The following is a 14,842-nucleotide window of genomic DNA, read 5'->3' as shown; positions in this document are numbered from 1 at the left end:
TCTGTGCCAAAGTGGGTCTCTCCTCTGGAAATTCATCCTCACTGTTTTAATCAAGTTCCTATTACTTGTCAGCAACATTTAAAACCTGATCTATGGTTTCTATACGACTAATAAAATAGACCCTATCTCTTTGTCACGTTCAATTTATTCTTCATATCTTAATGAAAAGTGGCTTGGGGGAATCCAATAACAGATTATAGTTATGGCCAAGTTTTCCATGGCATTTAGCTTAGAACAGGCTCTTAAACACAATGCACCTTAAACACTTCTGCTTTTAAATGTTTTAAAAAGTTTGAAGGCTTTTTATTTTGTGAGGCTTGCCACAATCCATAAGATTTTTAATGAAATCTCTTCTAATACTTCACATTTTGTTAAATAATACTGGGCACCAATACAAAATCAGTAAAGCAACATTAGGAGAGAATAAAATGGCTAAAAAGAAGATAGAAAGAAAGAAATAGTAAAAAATACAATTTGCTTAGGATAAGCCATATAACTGACCAAAAATAAGATGACTTTGTTATTCTTAAACAATTGATGGTTCTGAACTTTCTAAAAAAAAATTCAGGTTACAAAAATGATTATGGGACAAGTTTTCAGCCACTTCTTTGTCTGTGAATGCATTTCCCTCCATTCTGGGGGAAAGGGGTGAACGTGAGACTTCTCTCTAAGTGCATGACAGTGGAGTTTTCTAATTACCAACCATCATCTTTGATGGGAGCCTACAGTGCTGACAGATGGGCCTCACTCCAACAGAATCTGGTAATGTTTTATCCCTGGCATTTGCCAAGAGCAGGTACTTGAAATACTCTGGTATTGAAATTATATTGATCCGAGGATAGACTGTGCTCAGAAATGAGGTCTCTAAATAGTTCTAAACTTGCAGGATATTACTGAATTATTACACACATTTTAATCAAAAAGTACTAAAAAGGAATCATGGTTTTCATCAGCTGTGATGTGCTCTCTAGGCTGTTCTTCTGAGAACAAAATTTACATAATTCCTATCAGCTACAGTTTTGATACAAAACCCTTACGTATCCTTTCAGTGAGTGTGGGCCAGCGATGGGGACCCCTGCTGAACTTCTGGGAAACATTTATACAGAAGAGATCAGCATTTTTCTCAGGTTGACCTGGAATACCTGTCAATAGGTGGTGTATGGAGTGAGGCTTTCTATGGAAAGTAAGTTGCTGCTGTGGATATTCTGGAATGTCTGCTTTCCAGACAGCCACTTGTTGCTGCTGCTAACAGCTAGGTCCCAGAGTGGGCTTCTCTTTTTCTTTCAGCTTTTTTTCTTTTCTGGTTCTGGGCATGTCTGTTTTCTTTTTTAATTTTTGTTAATGTTTATTTTTGAGAGAAATAGAGACAGAGCGTGAGTTGGTGTTGGGGGCAGAGAGAAAGGGAGACACAGAATCCAAAGCAGGCTCCAGGCTCTGAGCTTGTCAGCACACAGCCCGACACTGGGCTCCGACTCATGAACCGTGAGATCATGACCAGAGCTGAAGTCGGACACCTAACCGACTGAGCCACCCGGGTGCCCCGGGCATGTGTCTTTTCTTTAAAGAGGTGGACTTCCTTACAGGCACTTCAGCCATACCCAGTGTTCTATTCCATTTGCAGCTGAGAGACTGAGCACAGGGTGAGTGTTTTCTCCTCAGCCCCTCTTGAGTGTGTAGATTTGTGGTCAGGCTTGCAGAGGCCGTGTGATTAAGAGAAGGGGCATTGGTATCCAGTCTGTGTTCTAATCTTCCACCTCTAAGCTGTGTGAATGTAAGCATGTTAGTGTCTCAAAGCTCCAGGGTTTGTTTTGTTTTTTTTTTCCATCTATGAATAAGAATAATATTAATCGCCTTGAATATTCATCTCTTAGGATTTTTGGAAATCCTTACCACAGTTCCTGTTATATACTATGTACCAAGCACAATCACATCTGTCGCCTCTCCCTGCTCACATACATTCATACTCACTAGGCTTTTATCTCCTGGAAACTTTGTTATCTGCACCTAGCCTGAATGCATATGAATTTTGAAAGTGCTGATTCTGATTGGGCAAAGCTTTCCTTTGTTTTCTGATTGGTATCTCTAGAGAGGCATGGTCACCTCTGATGGGTATTTACTTACGTTTTGAAATTTATATACTTTTTCTGCTTTCTTTGGCTTGATATAATTGGAAATGAGGATACCGAGGCGATGGGGTAAAGTTTCTGAAATCTCTCGTGGTTTTTTGGCCTCTACCCTGGAAAACCTCAAGTGCTGCTAAGTGATAGGGTGAGGTGTAATCTGATTGGATTTGTACAACACAGGCCACTTAAGCAAAGCCACGACCGCAGATAATGGCGCATCGGTGTAAAATGGACCATAGAAACCTAGCTTCTTGACATGCATTGGTGGCAGGGCACACCAGGCAACGCAAAGCCCAGATACATCCTGGGAAAGATAAGTGTGGGAAGAGGAACTGCCTTATCATCAAAACAATTGAGAAATGTGTGAGAGTAAGAGGAGGAAGTGGAGTTAGAACCACAATGTCTGTTAGAGGCTGGCAGAAAGCCCAGGAAGACCTGATGGGGTGGCCAGTCACAGCAGTGATTGGGGGGGGGGTTCTGATACCCCTTAAGAAGGGGCCGGCAGCATCGGCACCAGGATGTCCCCTTTGGTGCGTGTCAGGATGGGGTATATTTTCATAAGATTTGCATATGTGTTCTGTGCTTGGTGCTTTGGAAGAACCAGAATTGCCTTATTTACCTGGATGAATCTCTGGACCTTTCTTCTGAGCTTCTCAGTGCCTGCTAGCGAGAATTTTGAAGGGCTGAGTCTTGGTCTGTGCCATGTGGCTCTACCCTGGGACTGGTTCAATGCATGTGCATGTGCCAGAGAAAAGGCTAAGAGATTCCATTGTCAGTCATATTTTCATCCCCTCATCAACGACATACTTCTTGAATGGAAAGTAGTTTATCATCGCCAAGTCCTCAGCTCCACAGGTGGCAGCCATTCCTCTGATTCCCCAGGAATTCCAAGAGAACAGGATGTGTACTTACTCAGAAGCCACCAGTGAAAAAATAGACCAGTTTAGAATTCTTACATCTCCAGACTTCTGCCCTGCTGCATGTGTGAATTTATTTCTACTCAGAACAGACACGTTCCCAATATCATTGATCTGTGCACCAAAAATACAGTCAGATCTATATCCTTCTTTCAAGGGGCTGACAGTCTAACAGGGGAGGAAAGAAAATAATCTCTGTGGACTGCAAGGTAAAAGCATTAAGTGCTCTGAGACACACCGCTAGAGTGAGATGGGTATCAGGAAGGGGATTCAAGGAAGACTTCTTGCAGGAGATCCTGCTCTGAGTCTTCAGGGGTTTTCTGAAAGGCAGAGGCAGGTGGGGTTGAGAGGGAAGAAGGGCGCTTGAGACAGAGGATCACGTCATAGGGGCCACAGGTGAGCAACTGGATGCAGTGAGTAGTTGGGTGGCAGGAGAGCCTAAACCAGGGAGGCGAGGGAAAGGATCTCTAGGATGTTACAGACCTAACATTTTGGTTGTGAAGGACAAGGACAAGAGAGGTCAAGGATGCTTCTAAGCTCCCGAGCAGGTGGTGCCATTTAAAAGAATAATGAACAAAGGAGGAGGAAAGGAAGGAACATGATGAATTCGCTGAAAAATATAAACCTACTGAATCTTAGGTGCCCGTGGGACATCCAGATGGATGTGTCTGGCAGGTCACTGGAAGTGCAGGTCTGAACTCAGATAAGAGTTGGGAGGTAAAGGTTTGAGAGTTACTTACTTAGAATGAATAGTTGGGAAAAAAAAAAAACCCAACCTATGAGCTTGCCAAAAAAGAATAAAGAATGCGAAGTTGCATTCTTGGGGATCATCTTAGCTTTTGGGAAGAGGGAGAGAAAAGCCAGGGAAGATTGTCATAGAAAAAGCAGCCTGAGGGAAGAAAACAGGCAAGTACTGTCTTTGAACTGCAGGGCAAAAGAGAATTTTAAAGAGAGGTTGGGAGGATCAAAGAAGGGTTGGTGGAGAAAAGTGAGGACTGGGGAGAAGCCTGGACTTGTTGACTAAGAGGTCACTATGACCTTGGAGGGGACAGTCTTAGTACAGTAGGATCCAAGGCCATGTAGCTAGAGATTAAAGAGTGACTAAGTGGTCAAGAAGCACAGTGGACAGAAATTACACTTTATAAAAATTTAGTGGCAAAGCTTGTTGTTGTTGTTGTTGTTGCTTTTTGACCCAGTGGATTCTTGTGCCCTGAGGGAAAGAATACAGACTCAAGGAAAGAGAAAAGGACAATGTGACAGAGAAACAGATCACTGATGGAGGAAAGGCCTGGAGCAGGCTGGCAAGGGGCAGCTCGTGGTGTGGGAAGTGGCTGCGGGTGGGAGGGGGCTGGGTGTGCGGAGAAGAGCCGGGGTGGAGGGGCCGCCGAGGTAGCCGCATCCCGGTCCCGCCAGTGTGACGTGGGGGCGTCTGCAGGAGAGGAGTGTCCTGAACTTGAGGATCGCCGAGTAGGTCTGAGACAAAGATGGTGAAGTACAAGGAATGCGAACTTTTGGCAGGACACGCTTGGGTTTAGGTAATGCGATTTGTAGTGGAACGTGTTGCCCCAGTTTTGTGACTTTTCTCAGGAACTCTTGGCAGTGAATGAGGAGAAAATGGGAGTGCGTGCCTTGCCCTAGTGCGACAGGAGACTGGGCAGAGTCCTCCCAGTACCAGGGCTGTGAACGAAGGGTTTGACCACACGCAGGGCCCCACGGGGTGCGTGAAGTTAAGTGAGCCCACACAGTGGACACGTCCCCCGGTGAAACAACAGCACACGTGAGCCCTTTGTGAGGGCAACAGACCATTCATTGCACAGAAAGGAGGTGAGATGGAAAAGACACACCTGCCCCCTCAAAGCAATGAAAATGAAATCAGTTTCCCTTTTTCTTCTTCAAATCAAATCTCAAAACGAAGGCAAACAAATCTAGGGGAATGATGGCGTCAGAGGAGTGAAAGGGATGAGGAGGAGATGGTCTAAACCGGTGTGTACTATGGTGAGGAGAGAGTCAGAGGACAGGTTGAGAGGATGGCTGTTCGTGTGGGCCACCCAACTGGAGGGGACACGTAGGGCCATTCAGCAAAGATGTTTAATCCTCACCTCCCTGTTCATGCTTCTGTCTCTAGGAACTCTTACAGGCAAAACAGGATCTTCAGGATCTGCTCATCGCCAAAGAGGAGCAGGAAGACCTCTTGAGAAAGCGGGAGCGTGAACTCACCGCCCTGAAGGGAGCCCTGAAGGAAGAGGTTTCCAGCCACGACCTGGAGATGGACAAGCTGAAGGAGCAGTACGATGCTGAGCTGCAGGCCCTGAGGGAGAGTGTAGAAGAGGCCACCAAGGTGAGTCTGCTGAGCCAGGTCTGGTCAGACTCCAGGGCATGTTGGCCCGGGGCAAGAGAGTGATGGCCCGGGGCAAGAGAGTGAGGGTGTGGCGCGGGGACAGCCGAAGGGGCGAGACCGCCTTGCTCACGCCAGTGCTAGTTGTTTTTCTTTTCACTACAGAGTGAAACTCAGTTTCATCAGATTGTGGAAATAGAGCTTGATCACAAATAATGAGCTCAGCCCTGTTGCTGTTGACCATTTTGAGTCTATAAATTTAAAAATTGTTAAGGACCTGGATAATGCTTTTATTTGAGGTGAGATTTGGAGGCCCGTGAGGGAACTGAGCCCCTTGCAGAGCACACGGCGGGGCCCCTCCAGGTGTGCCTAAGGGTTGGAGGCCGAGGGCATTGGGTGGCTTTGCGACAGGATTGCAGACCAGACCCAGATTTCTGGAATCCTGACCCCTGCCCCTGCCTTAGCCTGTTCCTTTTGACTTGTGAAGCCTTTTGTTAAATGGTTTGGGTTCTTTTCTTAGCAGAGTTCCACCAGGGCTAATTGGCTGAATTGCCCGGACCCTTGTGAGATAATTTTTCTCTTAATTGAATTCTTGGCTCCTACAACATAGGTTGTAAATTATGTTGAGGTCTTCTGGTGCAGGCCTCATCTTGGCTGTTGAAGAAGAGAAAAAGCAACGTTTTGAAGGGGAAAATGCTTTGAAATATCATGCCATCTTTAGGGAATGAGGGGAATTACAGAGTATAAAGTTTTTTAGAGTCTCTGTGATGCACAGGTTAAAGAGGATGAGGAAAGAACTCTTTGGTTCTTTCCAAATACTGTTGGTTTATTCTGTGATGATTATGGCGACAGCTCTGAGCTTGTAGGCCCCCCCCCCCTCCCCTAAGCTCCATAGTGATTCACTGATTTTCAATTATGGCATGGTAATTGCAAATGACAAGAAGTGAAAGATGGTTTTGTTTGTTATAACAATAAAAGGTCTGGGAAATAGTGTGTTTGGGGTTGTTATAACTGAGATAGTTTTTAAAGAGCTTCTCATTGATTTGCCTTAGGTTTTTTTGTTTTTTTGTTTTTTTTTTGGAGATTAGGTTTAGTTTGAAGGAGAAAATGGAAACTGATATAATTTTCGTTGCTTTGAGGGCATGTGTCTGTTCCATCTGATTTTCTTTCTGCGCAGCAGCCTGGTGTCCTTTTTCTTAGCTTTTCTGTGCTGTTGTTTCGTGGGGGGTGTGCTAGTAGGCTACTGAGTAAGAGGATTCTCCTTTGAACCCACATGTCTTTATCAGGTTCAGACCTTTCATCAAAGCTCGAGTTAATATGTTTATTCATTGAAGGGTAGTTGAGGATGGTGTTTTGGGCATATGCATGGTGATCTGAATATAAGGAAAGTTAAATTTGTGCCACGTATCAGATGCAGGATATGTTATTAGAAGCTTGTAGGTCCTCTCACAGATAGTGCAAGTGGGGAAGGGAAACATGTAGGTGAAAGAGGACATTTTTGTTGTATGACATCAAGGTCATCTGTAGAGACGTAGTCTGTTGCATTTTGACTCTTTCAAAGGTCAGTATTGTATGTTAATGTACAGCATTTTTTAAAATGTTTTATTTTTCAGTGAGGACAAGTGGGGGAGGGGCATAGAGACAGGGGAACAGATGATCTGAAGCAGGCTGTATGATGATAGCAGCGAGCCCGATGTGGGGCTTGAATTTATGAACTGCGAGATCATGACCTGAGCTGAAGTTGGATGCTCAACTGACTGAGCCACCCAGGTGCCCCAAGTACAGCATTTTAATTATTCCAATTTAAGAAGGGTAACTTGGTTGACCCATATGGGTTTGTGAAAGAAATAACAAGTGAGTTAACCAAGACATGTATCATTGGCAGAGAATGTAGGGTTTCTAAGCAGCAGGAAACTAACCAAAAAGGGATGCACCTCAGCATCCAAAGGGGTGTGTGCCAGCAAGGTTCTTTGTCCCAAGGTCATATTCTACAGTGCTCTCAGAATCTTCCCCTGAAAGGACAAATTTGATCATGTCAGCCTGTGCTTAAAGGCTCTCTTGGCTCCCCATTGCTACATTTAAGTTCCAAGTTGTTATCGTGGTAGGTGATAGAAGCCCTTATTCTACCTAACCCCGTTTCCACAAAACTCCATGTTCTCTTAGTCCTTTCACCTTTCTGTACATGGGAGCTGACCTTCGTCCACTTTTCTGCCAGACTACCCCCTTGAGAATCCTTCAAGACCCTCCCCAAATTTCCTCTCCCCTGTGATGGTGACTGGATACTTCCACTCCCCTTTGTGGGGTTAATTGCACCTTTCTTAGGGTTTCTTTTGCTCCCTAGTTATTCATCTTCTGTAGTTTCTATGATACCATGTTGTAACTCATCATGTCTGCGACTTCGTTAGACTCTAAGCTTCTTAAAGAAACACAGGGGACATTTTTATCCCTCCTTTTTCTTCCTGGAGTAGGAGTGGAAAACTTAAGTACCTCAGGGCCCAGGCAAGGACATGAATGAGTGGACTTCTGGGTGTGTTGTTGGGGGGACAGTAGGACACGGTGGAGACTGTGGCAAACTGGTAAGTGTGCCCTTTGCCGTAGAGTTCGTTGCTTCTTTACTGCGGTTGAAAATTGTCAGTAAAGGAATCCCGCCCCATGTTGTCATCTCTCAATTTTTTTTTTTAAAGAATTCAGATATCTGGATGTTGATGTGAGATCTTCCGACTTTTAAATTAGCAAGAAAAGAATGGTATCGACCAAACTGAGCTCATCTGCAGGCTGCCAACGTGTGACCTTTGTCTCTTGAGTTTAGCACAGTGTCTGGCACACAGTTATATCTGCGTAATCTGATGAGTGAAAGGAAGTAGACGACAAATTCCCCTCATAACTGGGTTTTCAGTCCCTGTTGTGTAGTTACTCTTGGCTTTTCTGCGATGGTGATGGAGGTCTTTTAGGAAACTCTGTTACTCTGAATTTCTGTACGTTGCCTTTACGTTTCCCTGCAGTTTCCTAAAGGGCATCATGAATGCGTTTTTGTCTCTTGTTTAGCTTGTGCTTCTGAAGGTGGTTGCTGAACAAATGTGACTGAATCATATCTAATGGAAAAAATAAAGTCAGTTTAGCAGACAGATGCTGCCTTTTTGTTACATTATTTTCATGTGAGTATTCTATAATAGAATTTTAAGGTTATTGTATTAACTACTTGGAGGAGAGTGAATTAAATATAATTTTTTAAAGTTTATTTTATTTATTTTGTAAGAGAGGGAGGGAGGGGCAGATAGAGAATCTCAAGTGGGCCGTGTGCTGTCAGCTCAGAGCCTGACACAGGCCTCGATCGCAAGAACTGTGAGATCATGACCTGAACTGAAATAGAGCAGACACTTAAGTGACTTAAATACAACACTTTAATTTGGTATCTTGTTTCTTAAATGTGTGCATTAGCATTTAGCCTTTTGCTGTCCCAGAGGAAGGACTTATCCACCACTGTGACTAAAAACTGACATTTCTTTGAGGAACTGCATTGCATTAAAAAGTTTATTTCCTTGGTAAGTCTTAGGAGGCAGCCCAACTTCCTGCCATCAGTTTTTCTAATTTTTGTCACTGCCCCAGGGCCCAAAACCCCTAAAGCGCTATTTTATTGTTGTCAAATAACAAATATTTCATCCTGGCCTGAGCTTGAGTGCAAGAAGTTTTAAATTACTAGAACATTTGGTGAAAACCACCAAGTTGTATTAAGAACATTTTACAGGTATTCCAGATAGACACTCTGCAAGAGTGGTCTTGGTAGACCCAAGCAGCTACACCTTTTTTAAGAACAGAATGATTGCTTACCAGATGAGAATTCATGAGTGCTTGCTTTTTGTTTTTTTGTTTTTAATTCTTTAAAGTTAATTAATTTTGAGAGCAAGAGAGAGAGCATCAGCAGGGGAGAGGCAGAGAGAATCCCAAGCAGGCCCTGCACATTAGCCTGGAGCCTGATGCGGGGCTTGAACCCGCAAACTGTGAGATGATGACCTGAGCCCTGAGTGCTGTGGTTTTGTGGTGTTTCCTTGTGCAGCAAAATGAAGTGTACCTTCCCCTCCAAGCAGTGGTGGTTTGGGTCATTAGGTGAGCTACTTGAGTTCCCTTCCCATTGAGAAATGGAACTTGACGTCTGTTAGAAAAGGGGGTTATTTCTATCAAACATTCTTCCAAAGGACCCTTAAGGACTTTGACACTGTATTTCATAGCTACTTCTTTGTGCTATGTCCTTTTATACTCTTTCTGGTTTTGAAAGCGAAATGTTCTGTCTCTACTTGGGTTTGTGGCAGTTGCTAGAATCTAAGTGAGGAAATGGACAGTCAGTGGGGATGTGAATGACCACTGTCTGGTGGAAAAATGAAGCCGATAGCTCCTCTTTTTCATCCGTACCCCTTTCCATCTTCAACTCCTTGTGCAAAAGACAGGTGCAAACAGTTTAGTGTTTTCAGATTTCTAGCTCCTCCAAGGAGTTCCCTGGTTGCTTCTTGGACCTTACAGTTTCTAGGGACTGGTGAATGCTGGAAATCTTGTTCTAGGTTTTTTTTTCTCTTTCATACTCAAGACTGTCATCATTTTCCGCTAGGCATCCCCAGTGTGTGGCATTTAATAGGTGTTCAATACATTGTTTTGGAGGACAGGAATAGACAAAAGAGAGATGGCCTTTGAGTCCTGACAGTCCTGAGGCATATTAGATTATTTTAGGGTCTAATTTATGAATTTAAATTGTTTCTTGTGAAAATGACCAGATCTTGTCTGTTGAGAGCAGTTTCATAATGTTAATGTTGATCTTCGAAGGACTGATTTGTGTCTAAAAGATACAGGTATTTTGAGGGTGTTCAAAGAGCCACTTTTACTTTTGTATTGTGTAACATGACTTCTGGGCCATTAGGCCACCTCAAGGCCTCAACACACAGCAGTTAAGCAACAAATATGTCTTAGATGAGTGAATGAGGGGAAGTGGAAGGAGAATGGAGATACGTGAGACTCTTGCCATCCTTCACGTCTCCATTTGTATTATATGTAAATACAACATTTATAAGTTTACTTACTGAACCATTGTCAAGTGCAAGGTATGGTGAAAGTTACGAAGATAAATCAGAGAAGTGTACCTTCCAGAAGATTGGAGGGGAGAGAAGTAATATTGAAGCTGACTACAGAGAGGGAAAGAGTAAATGCCCCAGGCGAAGTGTGGCTAAGTGCTGTGGGAGGTGGCTCGCGCTGGGGGCAGGGGTGATGTGAAGGGGAAGCCAGCGGTGTTTGAGGCCGAGGACATGGGTGGTGCGGGGTCCGGCATATTCAGCATCTTGTAAGTAGGGAAGAGAGATGTGGCTCTGGGCTGGAGCCTTGTAGGGCAATAGAAGATAGGATGGTTACAGATTAACAGAGACTTTTGAGAGGCAGAGACCTGGGTCCAACACATGGACCATGTTTGGATCCCAGTTCAAACAAATGAACTGCAAAAAACAAAATATATTTGAAATGATTGGGGACACTTAAACATCATCTGTATATTTAGTGATATTAAGAAATAGAGTATGCAAAAGTGTTAGGAGTGATGATAGTGTTATTTTTAAAAGTTTATCATCTATTTGTTTATTTGGAGAGAGAGAGAGAGAGAGAGAGAGAACCCCAAGCAGGCTCTCCACTGTCAGTGTAGAGCCCGATGTGGGGCTCAGTCCCACAGACCATGAGATAAAACTTGAGCCAAAATCAAGAGTCAGACACCCATCCGACTGAACCACCCAGGTGCCCCAATAGCTGACCCATTTTTAAGAGTCTTTTATTTAAAAAAAAAAATTAAGTTTATTTATTTTGAGAGAGAGAGCATGAGCAGGGTAGGGGCAGGTAGAGAGTGGAGAGAGAGAATCCCAAGCAGGCTCTGCACTGTCAGTGCAGAGAGCCTGATGCCGGGCTTGAACTCATGAACCATAATATCACGACCTGAGCTGAAACCAAGAGTTGGACACTTAACCAACTGAGCCACCCAGGCACCCCAAGAGTCTTTTACATTTTAAAGAAACTTACTGAAGTATTTATAGGTGAAATGGTAAGCTATCTAGAATTTGCTTTAAAATAATCCAGTTGGGGGAGAAAGTGATTGGGGGTGTGGATAAAACCAGATTAACCATGTGTTGATAAGTATTAAAGCTGCATGATGGATAAGTGAGCGTTCATTATGCTACACACTCTACTTTTGCTAATGTTTAAAATTTTTCATGATAATTTTTTTTAAGAACAGAAAAAGACAAGATAAGGTGAGGTGAAGAGGGATACGAGGACTCATTAAATATCGTAATGCCGTGACACATGAGTGGTTTTTCATTGATGAGGGAGCACTTGATGTTTGTCACAGAGACCTAATAGGGACATGCTTGCATAGCAGGGACATGCTTTCATAGCGGTGACCTGCAGGTAGGGGAGTTAGCAGTTGGAAGAAAGGTTAGAAATAGGAGGATGGAGCTGCGGGGTCAAGGAGGCAGTGGCCAGAGAGGCAGGACTGGCAGGAGAGTCCCCACATGAGTGCCATGATTGGGGTGAGGGACAAAGAAGAGATAGGGCTAAGCCCAAGGTATTGCCTCAGGTGCTGAGGCCTTGCTGGGGATGGGGAAGTTCCAGGTGGGGCTTCTGGAGGAAGGCGGTTGGTGAGAGGCAGGGCGGCCCTGTTGGGTGGGGTGGTGAGCCAGTTCACGAGGGTGGAGGCCACTCCCGGAGGGTCGTGATGGCTCCAAGACAAGAAAACAGGAGCATAGGGTAGAAGAGCGGGAGGACGCAGGCTCAGAGACAGGATGAGAAGCGGCCAAGTCTAGTAACAGGAAAGCACGTTGGAAGAGTGTTGCATTTGGCTTAATGGATGATGTATTTGAGAAACTTCTAGAAGCAGCTTGTTTTTGCATTACACACACATACACACACACACACACACACACACACACACACACACACACACACATATATAGGTATATATACATATACATACAAGTCTCTGTGCTTTCATCTTGTTTTGCTCTGTATGGTGTAAATTCTTTCTAATACATTTTATATCCTGTAACGCTTCTATAAATTGTATTCAAATTCAGAATGGTGAAGCTTTCTTTCCCCCTCAAAAGTGTCCTCAAATTATGGCTCTATGTTTATGTTTCACCGAACAATTTGGAAATGTCACTCGTCTTATAAAAATGGAGATGTGCTTCAGTGCCCCTTTCTTGTGTCACTTCTAGATTTTCCCTCTCTCTTTCCTACTGATCTGTGACTGGTTCCTTTAAAAGCAAAAGGTCACCAGAGGGTCAGATGGTAAAATCAGTGCTAATCTCAGGATCAATGGAATTGCCTCCCCTAAAGATAGGGCTAATTCAGTGAAAAATCTCATTTCTGTTTTCTCCACGGGAGCGAGGGTAGTGAGGGAACCTGGAAAAAATCCTTATTTCCCCAACTTTCTAACTTCACATAATCGGCTTACCCTGGATGACGGCTGTTGAGAACGGGGGACATGGCAGGGTGGCAGGCAGGTGCTCAGGTAAAGGGAAGTATCTCTTTTCCACCGACTCAAGTGCGTCCAGAGGGGCACAGAAGTTTCCATCGGCAAAAGTCAAATGCAAAGATTCAAGGTTAAACAAGGTCTCCTACATTTTTTTCTCACTAGTTTTTTTTTTCCCTCCAGAAATGACTCTTTTAATAATTTCATTGCTCTTTTGCATTCTGTATTGATTAAAAAGTAGCTGAATAGGAGGCATGGTGTGGTGTCCTAGGATGTTTGTTTTGGACCCACCATTTAAGCCCTAGACATGCCCCCTCCCTGCTGGGACTCTGATCCCAGTTGCATGGGTCCTGATAACGCCTCTTAGGGAGCCGTGGTGAACACAAACAGGACATCTCTGTACTTGCCTCCTGGTGCTTTCACTCAGCTGCCAAATTGACTTGCTGTGTTTTGTAGAAGAAAGAGTAAGGGTCTCACACACAGCCATTCCTTTTTCATCACATGTTTGAGTGTGTTTGACCAGTGCTGGACACTGAGGATACAAAGGTGGGCACGCCATGGTTTCTAGCTTTAAAGATCTTTTATGAGTCCTGGAAAGACATGCAAATAAGAAGATGATAAAGTTATGGTGCTGTGGTTGAGGCACACGCAGGGTGGGAGATCAGGAAAGGCTGACCGCTTTTCCTTAGATGGCAAAATTCAGGAGAGAAAGATCACATCCCTTCTGTACCTTGACACCCTGAGTGTCTTTTACATACCAAATACTTAAGATTTAGAAACTAAAAAGATACTTGTTTTCCTAGGACCTCTCTAGAAGTTTCTGGACTTTAGCACCCCTTGAACCTAGTGTCATTGTACTAGACTCCTTTTAGTAAACTCAGAGTTAACAGTTGGAAATCCTGGACAGTTTAAATACCCTAAGTGCAAGGCAAAGAAAGAATGTTGACCTGGGAGATGAGTTAAAATAGATTTCATTTATTTGAAGAGCCAATTAGGTTCCACTTACAGTTAAGATTTCCAGAGGGTAGGACCCCATAAAATAAAATATTTACAAGGAGGACCTCTGCTTTTCCCAGTTCGGACCACAGCATTAACAGAGCTCTCATTTGGGTCTGCTGTCCTGAGTGGCTTTGGCTGCTGCTCTTCTGCGGAGAGCATCATGGTGCAGGAGGGTGAACTGATGCCGAATCACATTAAGAAGATTATTCACATGGGATAGGTAGGACATTGGCCAGGTTTTAATGATTGGACTGTGTAGCTTCATGAGTGTGGTTGAACAGGAGGGCCTTTTCCTGCAGCTCCAAAGGGAGGGGTGGGGAAAGGAAAGCTTTCAGGACACCCAGAGCATTCCGATGACCCAGAAAATCATAGCGAATTCACATTCAGTGTGAAGAGAAATGGGGGGGAAGGAAAAACTCTTGTCCTGGCCTCAGGAAGAGCAACAGAACAGCCTGGTCTACAAACCATGCTGTCCCTGCCTTGCCTGACACAGGCTTTGAGTCGGTTGGGAGGAGAGGAGAGCTTCCATCTGTTTCCCATCTGTACTGAGGAATGACCAGAGGGTGAGGCTTAAATGATTCAGGAGATTTGACGTTAGCATCAATTCCTAACCACTGGGAATGGGTTGCTGATACAGTTTGTGGAATCTCCATCAATAACTACTTTACTCATAGTCATTAGTTAATTAAGCAACTATCTACGGAGCATTCCATTATGCCAGGCACTGTCTATGCTGGGTTGTGGAAAGAAAATGGACAAAATGGGGGAGACAGACCTTATTCAGTTAATCACATGTATAAATGTGTAATTCACTTGTGATAAGTGCTTTGAAATAGAGGAGGGGGGATGCTTCCTTGAGGAAAATGGTGGACATCTGAAGGATGAATGAGAATTAACTATATTAAAGAAAAAACTCAAAGAATATTCCAGGAGGAGGATAGAGCATGTGCAAAGGGCTTGGTGGCAGGAGGGAGCG

The 14,842-nt window shown here is 44.0% G+C and overlaps 1 protein-coding gene across 4 annotated transcripts in view; it reads left to right on the top strand.

Moving 5' to 3' along the window:
* The window catches only part of CGNL1 (cingulin like 1), a 158,821-nt gene that overhangs the window by 71,376 nt on the left and 72,603 nt on the right, over positions 1 to 14,842 (top strand). For all 4 annotated transcript variants that reach the window (XM_023255301.2, XM_023255302.2, XM_023255300.2 and 1 more), the window contains exon 8: positions 5,166 to 5,378. In XM_023255301.2, coding sequence (XP_023111069.1) covers positions 5,166 to 5,378 — 213 coding nt within the window. The remainder of the gene's footprint in view (positions 1 to 5,165; positions 5,379 to 14,842) is intronic.

Source organism: Felis catus, chromosome B3 (genome assembly GCF_018350175.1).
Source record: "Felis catus isolate Fca126 chromosome B3, F.catus_Fca126_mat1.0, whole genome shotgun sequence".
Lineage (NCBI taxonomy): Eukaryota > Metazoa > Chordata > Mammalia > Carnivora > Felidae > Felis > Felis catus.
The sequence above is the reverse complement of the archived record's forward strand: the minus strand, read 5'-3'. Positions and strand labels throughout refer to the sequence as shown.